At 47.1% G+C, this 19860-nt stretch overlaps 2 protein-coding genes across 4 annotated transcripts; one reads left to right on the top strand and one right to left on the bottom strand.

Annotated features, from left to right (window-relative positions):
- Positions 1 to 539: 539 nt before the first annotated feature.
- Positions 540 to 15085, top strand: LOC118227132 (beta-crystallin B1-like). 3 transcript variants are annotated; one of them, XM_035417285.1, is made up of 6 exons: positions 540 to 561; positions 11624 to 11727; positions 12519 to 12637; positions 13506 to 13638; positions 13952 to 14094; positions 14886 to 15085. In XM_035417285.1, the coding sequence occupies exons 2-6, from the start codon at positions 11629 to 11631 to the stop codon at positions 15055 to 15057; spliced, it is 666 nt and encodes a 221-aa protein (XP_035273176.1). In that variant the 5' UTR covers positions 540 to 561; positions 11624 to 11628; the 3' UTR covers positions 15058 to 15085. The 3 variants fall into 3 exon arrangements, with proteins under 3 accessions (XP_035273176.1, XP_035273174.1, XP_035273175.1); XM_035417283.1 differs by lacking the exon at positions 540 to 561 and adding an exon at positions 9323 to 9512; XM_035417284.1 differs by lacking the exon at positions 540 to 561 and adding an exon at positions 9578 to 9602.
- Positions 2464 to 6338, bottom strand: LOC118227133 (beta-crystallin A1-like). The gene is made up of 6 exons (XM_035417286.1): positions 6039 to 6338; positions 4482 to 4561; positions 4055 to 4173; positions 3649 to 3790; positions 3382 to 3524; positions 2464 to 2858 (listed from the first exon to the last, which is right to left on the bottom strand). Exons 2-6 carry the CDS (start codon positions 4554 to 4556, stop codon positions 2711 to 2713), a joined length of 627 nt encoding a protein of 208 aa, XP_035273177.1. The 5' UTR covers positions 4557 to 4561; positions 6039 to 6338; the 3' UTR covers positions 2464 to 2710.
- Positions 15086 to 19860: the final 4775 nt, after the last annotated feature.

Raw genomic sequence — 19860 nt, 5'->3', positions numbered from 1 at the left:
CCCGTTATTGGAAAAGAATGTAGGCCTACGACCGCTTTATTAGGTACACCTGTTCAACTGCTCGTTAACGCAAATATCTAATCAGCCAATCACATGGAAGCAATTCAATGCATTATAGGCATGTAGACATGGTCAAGACGGTCTGCTGAAGTTCAAGCCAAGCATCAGAATGGGGAAGAAAGGTGATTTAAGTGACTTTGAACGTGGCATGGTTGTTGGTGCCAGACGGGCTGGTTTGAGTATTTCAGAAACTGATGATCTACTGGGATTTTCACGCACAATCATCTCTAGGGTTTACAGAGAATGGTCCGAAAAAGAGAAAATATCCAGTGAGCGGCAGTTCTCTGGGCGAAAATGCCTTGTTGATGCAGAGGTCAGAGGAGAATGGCCAGGCTGGTTCGAGCTGATAGAAAGGCAACAGTAACTCAAATAACCACTCGTTACAACCGCGGTATGCAGCAGAGCATCTCTGAACGCATAACACGTCGAACCTTGAAGCAGGTGGGCTACAGCTGCAGAAGACAACCCGGTACTAGCAAGGTGTACCTAATAAAGTGGCCGGTGAGTGTATGGTTGCTTTTATATTATTGATTTTTATCGACTTAATCGACTGAAATGGAAACATTCTTCCGCGGCTTTTTGGGCATATTGTTTTACCGTTGTCAAGCAAAACTCTCGTTGATAGTTCTATGTGGACCGCTGTTATGCAAAACTCTCGTTGATAGTTCTGTTTTCACCGAACCTCTGGTCGTTAAATCTACGAAAACAATGATTCTATCAGGAAAGTTCCTTCACGTTTTATGCCATATGATTAGCACTAATTTTTGTCATAAGATTATTTTTAAAAATCGCATGAAACCATAACTAAATCAAATTAATCTCCCTAGCTCTGTCTTGCTTTTTAAAATGGTGGTCACGCAGTGTAGGCCTACACACAACGTCTTTCTATGTCTATCTCAAAGACCTTCTGAAACCGGGTTTGAATGCCAGCTAGCTTTATGACAGGTTCGCCGTCACTTGTCACCTAGCCAATATGAAAATTCAGCTGGGTTTTAGGTCAAAATGGTCTCACGGTAAGATTGTTATCCCGGCTAGCTAGCAATTTATCGACAGGTTTTATCCTTGGACGGCGTTGCAGCTCTGTTGGGTATGCCTGTGTGAACTTTGAACACGTAGATTCAGGGATTTTTGCCCAGTTCTCCACGAAAAGTTGGAAACTGCCAAGTTAGACTGAGAGTATCTGTGAACAGTGATTTTCAGGTCAGACCACAGCTTATTGGTGGGACTGAAGTCTGAGTTTTGGCTGGGCCCTTCCAAAATGCTGGCCTCTCTGTTTTTAACCCATTCGTGTGTTGTTTTTTCATGTGCCTGGGGTCATTGTCTTGTGGGGGTTATGGATCTTTGCCCTAAATGCAGATCTCGTTCGGCTGAAGCTTCGCGTTGGCTCGCCTGTGTTTGGCTCCATCCGTCTGGCGCTTCCCAGCCCCTCCTGATGAAAACAGCATTTTTCTGCGACCTATTATTATTATTATTATTATTATTATTATTATAGCATGATACTGCCAACACTTGTTGTCCGAACTGTTCCTGGAATCAGGTGTGCGTTTCAACTCCTGAACTTGCAGGTTTTTTCCCCCCCTCAAAGCCCCGCAGTATTGTTTTATTGCTGTTCTTGGGTGAGCCACCAGATGGCGACAGCAGCCTGAAATAGGCTGTTAATGGCGCTCTCAGTCCTCTTGGATGGCGTTCCAGAGCCGGTTGTCTCAGGCTTACCGGAAGTGTTTTATGGCTCATTACATTGTTCATTGTTTTTAATGTTTTGAGAGGGAGAGCACAAAATATTATGTGATATGATCAGCCCACGGGAGCCTGGCACTGGCACAGGTGGCTGTTAAAAACTAACCAGACAGCTGACTCTGAAACAGGGGTGTCCAATCTTATCGGAAATGGGCTGGTGTGGGTGCAGGTTTTTGTTTTAACTCAACACGAAGACACCTGATTGATTCTGCTTGTTGTGATTGAAGACCATGATTAGTCCTTTGGTTTTACTGGGTGTGATAGTGCTCGGCTAAACAAAAACCTGCACCCACTCCGGCCGTTTTCCCATAAGACTGGACAACCCTGCTCTAACCCATACACCCCTCCCCGCTCATGGCTGGGGGTTTGATTCCCCTCCATGATGTGTCAGAGCTGTGATCTCGTCTCTGTGTGTGGCCCTCTGCTGCCCCTGCTGGGTAAAGTGAGTAAACGCACGAGGAGGGTCGGCTGTGCGTTCATAAGAAAGCTGAGGAATTATTACAGTACATTTACGGGCCAGACCAGCACTGTTCTCTTCAGTCCAGGGGGACAACACACACATGCAAGCACACACACACACACACACACACACACACAAGCACTCATACACACACACACACACACACACACCCACCCACTCAATAAGAGCACAGGTGCAGGGCTTTGAGGTGAGCATTATTTTATTAGTCACTGGCTCCATTCTGCTCCTACACTGGGAGGCGGCTATTCTCAGAATATTCTAGAAGAGTCGGCCAGGTACAGGGGCCGGGGGGTGGGGGGGTGTGGATGTGCCTCTCAATTTTATTATAGTCTTCAGCGTGTCAGTATTCCTCTGCTCTTCTGTGCATGTGTGTGTGTGTGTGTGTGTGTGTGCGTGTGTGTGTGTGTGTGTGTGTGTGAGCAGTCCCCTGTCTCAGTGCTGGATCCTGCGGATGGACTGGATTTGGGGGGTCTGGCAGTGGGATCCCCAGTTCCTCCAGTGCTGGTAGTCTCCACTGTGCCTCTCACACTCCATGATGTACTGCTGGCCTCTGTAGCCGGGGTACTGATAGCACACGAACCTGGGGGGGGGGCGGGGGGTGGGGGGGCAGAGAGATAAAGTGGTAAAAGTAGAGAGGAGAGGTTAGATGAGAGGGGGAGAGAGCGAGGGAGGGGAGAGGTGTAAATTGCCCACCTACACTGTAAGCTCTAAGCAGGAGTTTTAAAATAGCCCAATGGGCCTGATAAGGTTGTGCATACCATGCATTATGAAAGTTAGCAGAAAAAGTTACAGTAAGGGAGGATTGTAATAAAGGTGTGTAACAATAGGGGTGTGTAACAGTAATGGTGTGCAACAGTAAGGGTGTGTAACAATAAAATTGTTACAGTGCGGTTGTGTAACAGTAAGACTGTGTAACAGTGAAGTTGTGTTACAGTAAGGTTGTGTAGCAGTAAGGTTGTGTAGCAGTAAGGTTGTGTAGCAGTAAGACTGTGACAGTAAAGTAGTGTAGCAGTAAGGTTGTGTAGCAGTAAGGCTGTGACAGTAAAGTAGTGTAGCAGTAAGGTTGTGTAGCAGTAAGACTGTGACAGTGCTGGGTTACTCACGCTCCACACTGCACATGCATGGATCCCACTTCGTTGTTGCACCAGCCCATGGCCTGCAGGGAGGGGTAGTCATCACACAGCTCCACACTGCGACCCAGGAAGTTCTCCTTCTCAAAGATCATCATACGACTGCTCTGGTGAGACTGCCATCAGAGAGAGGCTGTGAGGAATACTGTCTCACACACACACACACACAAACACTCATACACACACACACTCACATACACACGCACACACATACAAACACTCTCTCACACACACACTCACAGCGCAGTAGATGGGGCGGAATGACATCATCCTCTCCACATGGTAGGACAGGTTTCCACTGTAGGCGTCCCAGTGGGGGTACTCCCCCCTCTCCAGCACAAACTGCTGCCCCTGGAAGTCATGGTGCTCGAAGCCCACCCACCTGCTCAGACAGGAGAGCACAGAGACAGCCCTGCTCAGACACTCTGGGGTTCCAAAATGGCTCCCCCTCCTTTACCAAAAATGACCACATGCTGCTCAGACACATTCAGAGAGACCCACAGGCTGCTCAGGCACATTCAGAGAGACCCACAGGCTGCTCAGGCACATTCAGAGAGACCCACAGGCTGCTCGGGCACATTCAGAGAGACCCACACACTGCTCAGGCACATTCAGAGAGACCCACAGGCTGCTCAGAGGTACTCACGCTCCACTCTCCACTCTGACGGAGCGGATGTTGTCGAAGCCGCAGTCCTGGATATTACAGCACTCTGCTGTGAACTCCTGACACCTGCCCTGGAAGTGTTCCTGCTCGAACACGGTCATCTGCAGGAGAGACCAGCACTGAGCACTGTGTGTGTGTGTGTGTGTGAGAGAGTGTGTGTGTGTGTGTGCGCTCGAACACGGTCATCTGCAGTGTGTGTGTGTGTGTGTGTGTGAGAGAGAGAGAGAGTGTATGTGTGAGTGAGTGAGTGTGCGTGTGTGTGTGTGTGAGAGAGAGAGAGTGTGTGTGTGGCATACTATGCACTTAAAGCCATTCTATACATTTAAAGACCTGTTACGCTCTTAACCTAAACTGGTTCAGTGGAGCATGCAGCTGCCAAAATGGACAGCACTGTTTCAGGTGAGGTTACCTTAAAGAAAGGGGCCATGCCCATCCCAGTCATCATCATGGGCGGAGCCATGTGAGCCTTCGTCACCCTCTGCATTTTACCTGGGGAAGAGGGGGGAGTCAGACACACTGCATGCAGTAAAGGGCCAATCAGCGAGTGCGATAAAGACCATGTGACTGAGGGCATTCCTGAGGGGGGAGGGGGTTCATTTATGGAGTTCCTGCCAGGCGTGTTTCTGCTGGTTACTCTGACTGAATGAGGTCATTTCCTGTATTGTTCTGTGTTTCTCAACCCCAGTCCTGGTCTCACTGTGTGCGCTGGTTTTTGTTCCAACCACAGCAACAAGCTCTGTAATGATATGAGCTGACAATTGTTCTTAATTTGACACTAATTGTTCTAAATTAGATTTGTTACATCTATTGAAGGATAGTTTACCCTCTTAAAGCCATGTTATGCAAGAAATAGCTAAAAATAAATATCCCTATTCATATCCCAGGAATTTGAACCAGTCAGACTAACTTTACTGTGCTGTATGTACGATTCAGCAAATAACTCTAAACTGAAAGAGGTTCCATGTTAAATGTTATGAATTGCAAACTGACAGGTGAAGTCAGCTGGGTCCCCTTTGCTGAGGGTCTGGAAACCAGAAACCATCTGTCTGAAAGAAACGGAGTTTACTTACAGCAAAAGGCCAAACCTCCATTAAGCAAGTTTAACTACACAATTATGCTAGAACTTTTAAATGAACTTAATTGATCATAAGATTGGCTTTGACAAAAAACCAGCCTACACAGCGGGTCCCCAGGACCAGGGCTGAGAAACACTGGCATAGATCACATGTTCACATCGATACGACCACAATGACACATCAAATAAATAAATAAACGGACACAAGAGCAGCGGCCTTCAGCTGCCATTCATTAGCGCAGTAACTAATGCAGATAAAATGGCGGATTGTGGATTATCGGGTCGGTTGCGTGATTAAGAGGAGAAACTGAAAACCAGGAACGGATCCCGCCCCCTGGAGCCGGGGTCCTCTGCCCCGCACCCGGTTTAAGGCGGCTGATCTGATTGGTCACAGCCTCCAAAATTCTGAGCTCCACCCCACATCCTTTCTAGAAGTACACCCACAGGTGATAACAAGCTGCCCGAATCAGTGCATCCACCACCCCTATAATAATAATAATAATAATAATAATAATAAATGCAGACATATTAAATTATATTTCATTATAAAAATGTCTTGTTTTATACATCTACTTATCTCTTCAGTCAAATTGATTTCATATTAACCATTATCTTAATAATCCAATGATCAAATCACTTCGTTATACAAAGTAATATGTATGAATGTGTGTATAATTCAAAATAATGTCTTTATAATGAAATAGCTAATTTTGTATATTTATTATATTTGTGCCTCACATCTTCATATAGGCAAAAATGTATCAATAAATGTTTCAAATGGTTTTTTTTTTTTTTTTTGTGGCAATAATGAGCATAAAACGTGTTGCCACAATAATTACACGATTATTATGAACTGTTCCCGTTACTTTCACCACCGAATCAGCGCCTTACCTAAATCGTCCCTTGTGCTGGAGCTCGCGAGTGGTACGCGCCTTCCCTGTTTTGCGTAGAGCTTTGTGGGAATCTGGCTCTCCTGTTTTATACCGGACGCCGTTGCGTTCGCGTGCGTATGCTGTGCTTATTGTGCGGTTGTGTGTGTGCGTGTTTGTAGGTTTCTGTGTGTAAAACACGAGTGACGTCTCCCTTTCTTTTCGGACTTCTGTTATTTTCCCAATGGAATCGGGTCTGCCGACTCAGCAGATGATATAGTGTGGCCTCGCGAGCGTTATAAGCCCTTCCAATGCCCCAAAACTGAAGGCAGCGCACGAGTGCGTTTGTGGTGAATGGGAGTCGCACAATAGGCTAAGTCCGCATATTCCTGCTTGTCAGCACTGTCAGTCATACAGAGTACAAAGACCTGGCCATAATGAGGGAATGGGCGCGTGAGTGTGTGTATATGGGTTGAGAGAAAATATGAAACTTGAATGAGAATATTTCATTTTGGATAAATACTGGAACACTTTTGTCAGCCTGTAATGCATTAACTTTTATCTTCCATTGACTGCTGTTGATATGTTCTCGGGCTGGTGGCATCTCAATAGGATCCCTATTTGGTAGAACAAGATTACATGTAAAATTAATTTCAACATGTATTTTGTTGTCATGCGATACTGGGAGATTGTGTGTGTGTGTGTGCGTACATGCATACAGTATATGTATTTGTATATGCATTATTATTATTATTATTATTATTATTATTATCAGTAGTAGTAATAATAGTAATAGCCTTAGTAGTAGTATTCTTATCTTCACTGTTTACAGTAATACTGCTGCATCAAAAAATCATTTGCTTTATTCATGTTGTGTTGAGGGCGGCACTGTCGCCTCACAGCAGTTGGAATGAACAGTACACGCATAAATGTGCCATCCGGTTGTATACGGTCTGGCTGATGTGGAGGGCCTCTGTGTTCACACATGAGAAACTGCTGTCCAACATGTAACTAACGTAATACTCAGAGTATTGGTGAAAATAGATGCTTCATTTAAATTGTCAGTAATCTGTTGGAACTTTCCTGGTGTCTAAACAGTTGAAGTATTTCAAAGTGAAGTATATGCCTGCTGTACTGTGATAATGTTTGATTGCACCAAAGTCTTATGGAGTATGTTGGCTCCATAACAATAAAAAAAAGTTTTTATCATCTGTTCTATCAGATGAGGTTTATCAGAAATGTGTCCTCACTTCCCTTATAATCCCCCCCCCCAGTAAATGCACTGATTACAGATTCTGTATTCACCTCCATAGCAATGGGAAACAACTGACAATCCCCCCCACCCCAATATAACAATAATAACAACAATAATAATTGAGATAGACAGAGCTGATTATCTGCTCAATCTGCCACTAAACCAGAAACCTCCTGACCTCGCCCTGCTGCACCTCTTGAGAGGCCGTGGAAGGGGTGTGGCCAGTTCTGTAAGGGGTGTGGCCAGTGGAGGCCTGTGACAGAGCGACGGATACGGCGGTAGCTAGCGAGCGGATCTGCGTGTCAGGTGACTCTGCAGAGTGGCTCACCCGGCCCACTCGGATGAGGAAGTGCTGGAGTGGAGAGGGCTGAAGAGGGACCGTGCTCACGCCTGAGGCCCGGGAGAGAGCCCCATGCTCTCCAGTGCAGCAGAATTACAGCTCTCCACTCGATGAGCACTTGACACGCTGCTGAAATCTGCTCCCACCTGCTCCTGAGGGAGAGTGCCTCGGAGTGTGGCTCCTCCCCTCCCATCCTCACTTCCTGTTTTACACAGCTACTGCATTCCCACAGTTACACGTGTGTGTGTGTGCGCGTACTGATACATGTATGTGCAGGGTGTGTGTAGTGTGTGTGTGCATACTGACACATGTATGTCCAGGGTGGGTGTACTGATACATGTATGCACAGTGTGTGTGTAGTGTGTGTGTGTATACTGACACATGTATGTCCAGGGTGGGTGTACTGATACATGTATGTGCAGGGTGGGTGTAGTGATACATGTATGTCCAGGGTGGGTGTAGTGATACATGTATGTGCAGGGTGTGTGTACTGATACGTGTATGTAAAGGGTGTGTGTAGTGATACATCTCTGTACAGGGTGGGTGTAGTGTGTGTTTGTGTGTGTGTAGTGATACATGTATGTACAGTGCGTGTGTAGTGACACATGTATGTACAGGGTGTGTGTAGTGTGTGTTTGTGTGTGTGTAGTGATACATGTATGTGCAGGGTGTGTGTAGTGTGTGTTTGTGTGTGTGCAGTGATACATGTATGTACAGGGCGTGTGTAGTGACACATGTATGTGCAGGGTGTGTAGTGTGTGTTTGTGTGTGTGTGGTGATACATGTATATGCAGGGTGTGTGTACTGATACATGTATGTACAGGGTGTGTGTAGTGTGTGTTTGTGTGTGTGTAGTGATACCTGTATTTCCAGGGTGTGTGTAGTGATACATGTATGTACAGGGTGTGTGTTTGTGTGTGTGTAGTGATACATGTATGTGCAGGGTGTGTGTAGTGTGTGTGTGTGTGTGCAGTGACACATGTATGTACAGGGCGTGTGTAGTGACACGTATGTGCAGGGTGTGTGTAGTGTGTGTTTGTGTGCGTGTGGTGATACATGTATATGCAGGGTGTGTGTATTGATACATGTATGTACAGGGTGTGTGTAGTTTGTGTTTGTGTGTGTGTAGTGATACATGTATTTCCAGGGTGTGTGTAGTGATACATGTATGTACAGGGCGTGTGTAGTGTGTGTTTGTGTGTGTGTAGTGATACATGTATGTGCAGGGTGTGTGTAGTGATACATGTATATACAGGGTGTGTGTAGTGTGTGTTTATGTGTGTGTGGTGATACATGTATGTACAGGGTGTGTGTAGTGATACATGTATATGCAGAGTGTGTGTAGTGTGTGTTTGTGTGTGTAGTGATACATGTATGTCCAGGGTGGGTGCAGTGATACATGTATGTGCAGGGTGTGTGTAGTGTGTGTTTATGTGTGTGCAGTGATACATGTATGTGCAGGGTGTGTGTAGTGATACATGTATGTCCAGGGTGTGTGCAGTGATACATGTATGTGCAAGGTGTGTGTACTGTTCAGTAGCTGCTGGCTACTCTGGTTTCCCCCAGAACAATCTGCCTTCCCTTCTTCTTTCCTTGTCTTTTTCTCTCTTTAATTTCTTTCCTCTGCCTTATTTTCTCTCTCTCTCTTCCTCTTTCTCTCTCTGTCATCTTTCTCCCCCCTTTCTCACTCTCTCCCTCCCCCTCTCTCTCTTTCCCCCCTCTCTCTCAGTCTCTCTCTCTTTGATGATAATGAGTTTTCTATTCTGTGGTTTCTCTGAGCTCAGCAGGTTTGTTTCTGTGCTGCTAATCCTCTGTGGCAGAGTGTTGAGGTATAAAAGAGCCAAAACCAAATGCCAGGCTCACAGTCCTCAAGAGAGACCACACATCTACCACACACAGAGGTAAGAGAGGGAGAAAGAGAGACCACACATCTACCACACACACAGGGGTAAGACAGGGAGAAAGAGAGAGCACAGATCTACCCCACACCGGTAAGAGAGGGAGAAAGAGAGAGCACACATCTACCACACACACAGAGGTAAGAGAGGGAGAAAGAGAGAGCACAAATCTACCACACACACAGAGGTAAGAGAGGAAGAAAGAGAGAGCACACATCTACCACACACACAGAGGTAAGAGAGGGAGAAAGAGAGAGCACACATCTACCACACACACAGAGGTCAGAGAGGAAGAAAGAGAGAGCACACATCTACCACACACACAGAGGTAAGAGAGGGAGAAAGAGAGAGCACACATCTACCCCACACACAGGTTAGAGAGGAGAGGGGGAAAGAGACAGACAGTCTACACCAGCTAGACTTTGCTTCCCCCAGAGTGCCGTGTGTGTGGGTGTGGCAGGATAGGGTGAGTGTGGTGTTTAAAGGATAAATTAATTACAGAGATGTGTGAAGGATTTAGAGGATGTTAATTACAGAGATGTGTGAAGGATTTAGAGGATGTTTTATCCAGGGGTGTAAAATGAGCTTGGTGTGCTGTGCTATCAGCATGTTCTGTCACCGTCCTCCATCTCTCTCTCTCTCTCTGCTCTCCCCCTTTCCATCTCTCTCTCTCTGCTCTCCCCCTTTCCATCTCTCTCTCTCTACTCTCCTCCTCTCCATCTTTCTCTCTATGCTCTCCTCCTCTCCATCTCTCTCTCTCTCTGTTTTCCCCCTTTCCATCTCTCTCTCTCTACTCTCCTCCTCTCCATCTTTCTCTCTCTGCTCTCCCCCTTTCCATCTCTCTCTCTCTCTGCTTTCCCCCTTTCCATCTCTCTCTCTCTACTCTCCTCCTCTCCATCTTTCTCTCTATGCTCTCCTCTCCATCTCTCTCTCTCTCTGCTCTCCCCCTTTCCCTCTCTCTCTCTGCTCTCCTCCATTCCATCTCTCTCTCTCCTCTCCCCCTTCCATCTCTCTCTTTCTGCTCTTCCCCCTTTCCATCTATCTCTCCCAGTTGCTTTCTGGTATAATGTATCTGTACATCACAAACCTTTAATACACAATCAGCCTGCTGGGTAATTTCTGCTGTTTAGGCCCCATAGTTGTGGTATCAGTTAAGGCTCTGTTCCAGTCTGTGGATGGACCACATGGTCTGGTATCAGTTAAGGCTCTGTTCCAGTCTGTGGATGGACCACATGGTCTGGTATCTGTTAAGGCTCTGTTCCAGTCTGTGGATGGGCCCCATGGTCTGGTATCAGTTAAGGCTCTGTTCCAGTGTGTGGATGGGCCCCATGGTCTGGTATCTGTTAAGGCTCTGTTCCAGTCTGTGGATGGGCCCCATGGTCTGGTATCTGTTAAGGTTCTGTTCCAGTGTGTGGATGGGCCCCATGGTCTGGTATCTGTTAAGGCTCTGTTCCAGTGTGTGGATGGGCCCCATGGTCTGGTATCTGTTAAGGCTCTGTTCCAGTATGTGGATGGGCCCCATGGTCTGGTATCTGTTAAGGCTCTGTTCCAGTGTGTGATTGGGCCCCATGGTCTGGTAACTGTTAAGGCTCTGTTCCAGTATGTGGATGGGCCCCATGGTCTGTGCCATTGCTGACTGCGACCAGCCGCCCAACAGGGCGATGTGATTGGCTCTCACATTGTCTCATTGTGCACCAGCACCTTCCATTGATTGATCAGGTGCCTGCGTGTTCAGCTCTTGAGCGGCACAGGAGATGCCTTTCCCTGACAGGAAGCGGCAGCTGACATCACACATAGCTGAGAGTGCATGCTTGTTTTCTGAACCAATCATGGCTACAACAAGTAGCTTGTGCGTGATTGGGCATTACAGATTTTGAAAAAGAAGGAATATTTTTAAAGAACAAGGCAAATGCAAACATTGTAGAAGCATGAGATGCTGATTATATATATTATCTATGCATATATCTTCTTTAAATCTATTATATATTATTTTTTGCCAATGTGTTTAATGTGAATTTCCATAACTCCTCCCTGTTTGCTTCTCTCCTTCCCCCTCTCTCTGGCACTTGATCCCTCCCTCCCTCCCTCCATCCCTCCCTCCCTCCTTTCTTCAGCCATCATGTCTGCAGGTGGAGAGAAGTCCTCTAAGCCCTGTGCTCAGCCGGACGGTAAGGCTGCTCAGGGCAAGAAGTCTGAGATGGGCATGATGTCCTACAAGGTACGGATGCACCCCAAAATCCACCTCTCCCCAAAACCAGCCTCTCCCCCAAAACCAGCTTCACCCCAAAACCCACTTCACCACAAAAAAACCGCCTTCACCCCAAAACCCGCTTCACTCCAAAACCCGCCTCATCCCAAAACCACCTCTCCCCAAACCTTGCCTCTCCTTGAAACAGACTCATCCCAAAAACAACTTCACAGGTACTTCTTAACACTTAATGTAAAATGGACTCTAAAGCAGTAATATATGCTACAACCTACACTCTCTTAAAAGGTCAGAATATTTACCACTAACCTTCATCAACATTCCTCTATTACAGTTAATTTCTTAATTTGACAGTACATCCTTCAATTAAATTTTCATGATGAATTCTATTTTGTGGTGTTTTATTTTTTAATCCAACTTTCCTAAGCCATAATGTCTTACATAACTCATATAGACAGGCAACATATTACATGCGCTTGTTAAATATGAATTTACATACATGCATGAATACATTTTTTAATTAAGGACCTTCTAACTCTTCTTGCTACATTATACGTATGCATTGTTATATGTATGCATATGCATTTTCTTGTACGTCGCTTTGGATGAAAGCGTCTGCTAAATAAATGTAATGTAATTGTCACATTCAACTTTTTTTATCATTTTGTAAATTAATTGTGATGTCACTGTGGTTGCCATGGCTATGAGCGGCAGGCAGGGCATTTGACTGTTGACAGAATGGCAGTTGACAGGAATCCGTGCCGATGGACAGCTGTTGACTGGGTGCCTTCTCTCGTCCTCAGATGTGCGTATTCGATCAGGAGAACTTCCAGGGCAGGTGTGTGGAGATCGGCGGGGAGTGCATGAACGTGTGCGACATGGGAATGGACAGAGTGCGCTCTCTGCGAGTCGAATGCGGCCCGTGAGTCTCAATCCCTCCTCCTCCTCCTCTTCCTCATGTGTGTGTGAGCATGTGTGTGTGTGTGAGTGAGCGTGTGTGTGGGTGTGTGTATGTATGTGTGTAAGAGTGGGTGTGTGTGTGTGTGTGTATGTGTGTTAGAGTGAGCGTGTGTGAGTGAGCGTGTGTGTGGGTGTGTGTGTAAGTGTGCGTGTGGGTGTGCGTGTGTGTGTAGTGTGTGTGAGCGTGTGTGTGTGTGTGTAAGTGTGTGTGTGTGTGAGAGCGTGTGTGTGTGTGTGTATGTGTGTGTGTGTGTGCGGGTGTGTGTGTGTATGTGTAGTGTGTGTGTGTAGTGTGTGTATGTGTGTGTGTATGTATGTGTAGTGTGTGTGTGTGTGTAGTGTGTGTGTGTGTATGTATGTGTAGTGTGTGTGTGTAGTGTGTGTATGTGTGTAGTGTGTGTATGTATGTGTAGTGTGTGTGTGTGTGTAGTGTGTGTGTGTATGTATGTGTAGTGTGTGTGTGTGTGTGTAGTGTGTGTATGTGTGTGTGTATGTATGTGTGTGCGTGTGTATGTGTAGTGTGTGTGTATGTATGTGTAGTGTGTGTGTGTGTGTGTATGTATGTGTAGTGTGTGTGTGTGAGTGTGTGTGTAGTGTGTGTGGTGTGCGTGTGTGTGTGTGTGTGTGTGTGTGTGTGTGTAGTGTGTGTGGTGTGTGTGTGTGTGTGTGTATGTATGTGTAGTGTGTGTGTGTGTGTGTATGTATGTGTAGTGTGTGTGTGTGTGTAGTGTGTGTAGTGTGTGTGGTGTGTATGTGTGTGGTGTGTGTGTGTGTGTGTGTGTATCTGTGTGTATCTGTGTATAGCGTGTAATTGTGTACCTGTGCCTCAGGTTTGTGGGCTATGAGCAGATGAACCTCTGTGGGGAGATGTACATCCTGGAGAAGGGAGAGTACCCTCGCTGGGACTCCTGGAGCAACTGCCACAGGAACGACTTCCTGCTGTCCTTCCGGCCCGTCAGGATGGTAATGAGAATCAGCGCAGATCATGAGCACTCACAGATGCATAATGCAGAAAAATAACAGAGTGAAGGGAAACATTCACAAGACATCAAGCACAAAAACTTCAAAAAATAATATAAGTAAGAAGTACATACGTTACATTAACAGGTGGTCTGTTGGTCCCTTTATTGATAGCATTAGCAGTTTTTCGTTCATCACTCTCCCTCTCTCTCTCTCTCTCCCTCTATCTCTCTCTTGCTCTCTCACACTCTCACTCTCCCTCTCTCCCTCTCCCTCCCTCCCTCTCTCTCTCTCTCTCTCTCTCTCTCTCTCTCAGGACCCTGAGAAGCATAAGATCTGCCTGTATGAGGTTGGTGAATTTAAGGGGCGTAAGATGGAGATTGTGGACGATGACGTTCCTAGCCTGTTCTCCTACGGCTTCACCGACAGAGTGGGCAGCATCATCGTGAGCTGTGGAACGTGAGTAACGCTCTCAGCCCAAAATTCCAGCTCAAAAACATCCTAATCACCCGTACACACTGACGAACACCCTCGCTCCCCCAAATACCTCATAAGGACCGATTAACGCCGTGAAACCCTGCCCCCGAGCCCATACCCCTCTCGCTCTTCATCGTTTTTCTCTGAAGTTCTTTCTGTAACATTTGCTGGCAATATATCATTCTTGTTCTGTGCATTATGGTTTTATTTTGTAGGATTAAGTCAAATGTCAGAGTTGTAATCAAAATAAATGTGTGATTACACATTTCTCTAGTTTCCAGATAGGAGGCTGAGCACAAAGATGAGCATCAACATGTTTTTCACAATTACAAAAGTACATAACAATACATAATGAGGAGAACAAGCCATTCAGCCCATCTAGAACATAAGAACATAAGAACACATAATGAGGAGAACAGGCCATTCAGCCCATCTAGAACATACAAACATATAACTGCCTGGGCTCTGTTTTGAATGTTCAAATGCCTGATGCAATGACAAAAAAGCATATTATAATTATTAAATGGCACTCGATTAATTTGAAAGCTTAAAGTTAAATGGGTGTGGCCATAGCGATCCTGCTGCACATTTAATTTGCTCTGATGCCACATTTATGTAATAAAGACCTGCAGCAGTTACTGAGTGAATGTGCTCTATTCACACCACTGAGCCTTACGTACGAAGCTTGAAAAGTCATCTGGGTTTAAAAAAGAGAGTTCCTCATGGGAAGAGAGATATTCACAGCCCCCCCTCTTCCCCCCCCCCCCCCACAGGTGGGTGGGGTACCAGTTCCCCGGTTACCGTGGCAGCCAGTACCTGCTGGAGAAGGGCGACTTCCGGCACTTCAACGAGTATGGCGCCCCCTGCCCGCAGTTCCAGTCCGTCAGGCGCGTGCGGGACATGCAGTGGCACCCGCACGGCTGCTACACCATGGCCAGCCAATGAAGGAGGAGCGAGAGGGAGGGGGCGGGACAGGGAGGCCAGGGGGCGGGGTTAAGGGATGGCAGAGGACAGCACTGTAACCCAGGGGTGGGGGGAATACAGAGGGGCGGAGCTTAGTGGATCACCTGGTACAGACCTTGCAGCCTGATTCCGCCCCTAGAGCCCTTGTTGTGATTTATTCTCTGATTCAGAAGATTCAGAAGTGTGGAAGAACAAATAGCGCCCCTTGCCTGAAACTCAATGCAGTGCTGAACAGCCTGCAAGTGTTCAGAAAGCCCTAACTCCATCGGCCATAACATAGTCAAACAGGGCATAACGCATCATATAAATATTATTATTTAATATCATTTTAAATTAAAGGAAATTATGCTGAGTAGCAAGTCCCACTGAAATAAATGTAAAAAGAGGAGGGGCCTGGTCTACCTCTCCCTCTTTCACTTCTCCTCATTCTCTCAGGTCTCCCTCCATTCTGCTTCTCTCCTTTCCTTCTCATCCCCATCTTGCTTCTTTCATTTTTCTCTCATTCTTTCCTCTGCAGTCCCATGCAGAACCAGAGAAAGATCTAGATGTTTCTCTGATGACTGTCAGGTTGGGCTGTAATATTGCATGGAGCGGTGGGGGTGGGAGTTGGGTGGACTTTGCTCAGTGAAAACAAACAACAATAACAGCAAACCTGTAATCACAGTCCTGTCCCTTTCCAATAAAACATTTGATTTTACCCTAACCTGATTTGAGCTTGTTGTATTGATTTAAACATAACCACTGGGCATTACCCACTGATTAGAGATTTCTGTATTGATTTAAACATAACCGCAGGGTATAACCTTGCCTGCTATGTTGTTACAGCAGACTGCTCACCTCTCTACATGACTCCAATTACTTGATGCAGGGAAACGTTCCTATTCAGGCTGGCAGGGCTACTGGGAGCTGCATCCTCCTCTGCTCTGTCAGCCTGGGCAATTTCATTGGCTGGAATGAAAGGGACCGTGTGGCCAATCAGGAGCATTTGGTTTTCGGCTTTGAGTTACAAAATGTAACATTATGCCGAATTGCATTTTAACCAATCAGCATCGTGACTGTTTAGTAGGCTGCGAATCACAAGTATAGAATGAATACAGACCTCATACTCTCCTGTTTAGAAATTACATGTTTTTTCCAAAAAGAAATTTTATATTTCAGTTTATAAATTGTAAAAAGTAAATGTGCATGTTTATGTTGTGTCTTGATGAATGTAAATGTCACGTGTTTGGTGTAGCACTGTTAAACGTGCTCAGGTCCAGTGTTCACTGTAAGGATGCCGAAAAGCCGGTGTAATTTAAACAGTCAGTTCTGCACTGGAGCTTGCCCTCAGTAAGCCACCACCAGGGGCAGCTGTGAGCACGCTGGTTCGCTGGCATGCCCAGGGATTCAGCAGCGGATCCACACGCCACTTTTTGCTAGCGGCTGTAGATGTGGAGATTTGTGAGACAGTACAGCAGCATCATTCTGGAGCGGGTACTTGAGCGTTTTCCTGAACAGGTTCTAGTGGGGGTTCTAGAGCGGGTTCTTGAGTGTGTTCTGAAGCAGGTTCTTGAGCAGATTCTGGAGCAGATTCTGGAGTGGTTTGTCGAGCAGGTTCTGGAACAAGTTCTTGTGGGGGTTCTTTAGTAGATTCCTGAACAGGCTCTTGTGGGGGTTCTGGAGCGGGTTCTAGTGGGTGCTCTGGAGCAGGTCCAGGAGTGGGTTCCTGAACAGGTTCTAGAGTGGGTTCTTGAGTGTGTTCTGAAGCAGGTTCTTGAGCAGGTTCTGGAGCATATTCTGGAGTGGTTTGTCGAGCAGGTTCTGGAGCAGGTTCTTGTGGGGGTTCTGGAGCGGGTTCTAGTGGGTGTTCTGGAGCAGGTCCAGGAGTGGGTTCCTGAACAGGTTCTAGAGTGGGCTCTGGAGTGGGTTCTGACAGAGCAGTGAGGCAGAGAAGCGCCAGGGCCTGATTCAGGTTGGGTCCTGAGTGGGCAGTGAGTGAGTGCTCTTTGGCAGTGGTGAGTGAAGTCAGCTGCTTGTGTCTAAAAAGGTTGGAACTGCCAGCTGGAAAAAGAACAGCCAGCTACTCTGGATCACTGTAACTCCCACCTCTCCTCTCCTTTATCTCCTCTCCCATTCCCTCTCTCCAATTCCCCCTCTTCCATTCCCTCTCTCCCATTCCCCATCTCCTGTCCCCTTTCCCATTCCCCCTCTCCCTGAGGGAATCAAAGAACTTCCTCAGACTGTCACAGATATGCACACACACACACACACACGCACATACACACACACACACTCACACACACTCATATATCATGTTCTCATACACACACACATACACGCCCCTTAACCTGTGTTTAAAATGTGTCACGCATGCACACACACACACACACACTCTCACACAGACGCACACAACCTCATATACCATGTTCTCATACACACACACAAACACTTCCCTTAACCTGTCTTTAGAATGTGTCACACATGCGCACACACACACACACTCTCACATACGCACACACATGCACACACACATACACTCCCTTTAACCTGTGTTTAGAATGTATCACACACGCATGTTTAGTTGTTACTGTTCTATAAAAGGGTGTCTTCCGTCTGATGAATCTGCGCTCACACTTTTTTAAAAGGAATGAGTGGGTGTGCTCATTTTTTCCAGAGAGGGAAGGGATGCCTTGTATGGTCTTACATACGTACAGGAGCACCAATCGGAGAGGGAGGAGGCAAAGCAGTGAGGGGCGGGGCCAAAAGCACCCCTGAATGGGAAAGATATTGAAGAAAAATAACCAAGCGTTTTAGTTCTTGTCATACATTTCTGTGGCTTTTATTGGATGGACCTCATGATTGCCAGACCTACCTGCAGCACTGTATAGTGCTCGGGCTCTGGAGAGCCACGGGGTCTGTTGGTGCTCCTTGTCACTCAGCACGTGTTTGAACAGTTAAAAATTAAAACAAAAACAAGCAGAACCTGCCGCTCTCCAGGGCCCTGTCCCCCAAAGGCCATTTCTGAGCGAGTATAGCAAACCAAATATTTGGCATGAAATCAGTTAATATGTTCTATCACAATGCAAAACCATATTACAACATCTTTATAAAGGGGCATAAAGTGAAATATTCTCTCTTTTTCTGTCCCTGTCGCTCGTTCTCTCTCTCCCTCTCTCTCTCAGTGCAGTGTTAATGTCTCTCTCTCCCTCTCTCTCTCTCCCTCTCCCTCTCCCTCTCTCTCTCTCTCTAGTACTGTGTTCTTGCCACCCTACGTCATCTCTGATGTCGCTCTGAGTCTTGCTGCTATTTATAAAAAAAAAATCTGAACAAACGAGCGACAGAAATGAAAAAGGGCGGGGAAAGAGAAATAAATAAATTAGTCAGCGGGTGACGAGGTGGTGCGTCCTTATCTATTTTTACCACTTTTCCCATGTTAAAACCATGAAAACGCACACATGCACACACACACACACACCCATGCATGCACACACACACGCACACACACTGGCAGACACTGCATCTCAAACCTAAAATGGAACTTTGTTGAAACCATGAAAAGGGTAGGGTGGAGGAAGGTAGGGGAGGGTGGAGGGAGGTAGGGGAGGGTGTAGGGAGGTAGAGGAGGGTATAGGGAGGTAGTGGAGAGTGGAGGAAGGTAGAGGAGGGTATAGGGAGGTAGTGGAGAGTGGAGGAGGGTAGAGGAGGGTGTAGGGAGGTAGGGAAGAGTGTAAGGGGATAGGGGAGGGTGTAGGGAGGTAGGGGAGGGTGGAGGAAGGTAGGGGAGGGTGTAGGGAGGTAGTGGAGGGTGGAGGGAGGTAGGGTAGAGTGTTAGGAGATAGGGGTGGATGTAGGGGGTAGTGGAGGGTGTAAGGAGGTAGGGTAGAGTCTGGGGAGGTAGGGTAAAGTGTAGGGAGGTAGAGGAGGGTGTTGGGGGGTAGGTTAGAGTCTAGGAAGGTAAGGTAGAGTGCAGGGAGGTAGAGGAGGGTGTATGGGGTAGTGGAGGGTATAGGGGGGTAGGGTAGAGTGTAGGGGGGTAGTGGAGGGTGTAGGGAGGGAGGTTAGAGTGTAGGGGAGTAGGGGAGGGTGGAGTAAGGTAGTGGAGTGTGTAGGGAGGTAGCAGAGGGTGTGTGGGGTAGTGGAGGGTGTAGGGGGGTAGGGTAAAGTGTAGGGACGTAGCAGAAGGTGTAGGGGCTTGTGGAGGGTGTAGGGTGGTAGTGGAGAGTGTATGGAGGTAGGGTAGATTGTAGAGGGGTATGGGAGGGTGGAGGAAGGTAGGGAAGGGTGTAGGAGGTAGTGGAGGGTGTAGGGAGGTAGGGTAGAGTGCAGGGAGGTAGGGGAGGATGGAGAAAGGTAGGGGAGGGTGTATGGAGGTAGGGTAGTGTATAGGGAGGTGGGGGAGGATGAAGGGAGGTAGTGGAGGGTGTAGGGAAGTAGGGGAGGGTGTATGGAGATAGGGTAGAGTGTAAGGGGATAGGGGAGGGTGGAGGAAGGTATGGGAGGATGTAGGGAGGTAGCGGAGGGTATAGGGGGTAGTGGAGCATGTAGGGATGTAGGGGACGGTGTATGGAGGTAGGGTAGAGTGTAGGGAGGTAAGGTAGGGTGCTGGGAGGTAGGGGAGGGTGGAGGAAGGTATGGGAGGGTGTAGGGCGGTAGTGGAGGGTGTAGGGAGGTAGGGGAGGGTGGAGAAAGGTAGGGGAGAGTGTAGGGCGGTAGTGGAGGGTGTAGGGAGGTAGGGGAGGGTAGAGAAAGGTAGGGGAGGGTGTAGGGCGGTAGTGGACGGTGTAGGGAGGTAGGGGAGGGTAGAGA

Source organism: Anguilla anguilla, chromosome 5 (assembly GCF_013347855.1).
Source record: "Anguilla anguilla isolate fAngAng1 chromosome 5, fAngAng1.pri, whole genome shotgun sequence".
Lineage (NCBI taxonomy): Eukaryota > Metazoa > Chordata > Actinopteri > Anguilliformes > Anguillidae > Anguilla > Anguilla anguilla.
Note: the sequence above shows the minus strand (reverse complement) of the source record. Positions and strands in the feature narration are given on the sequence as shown.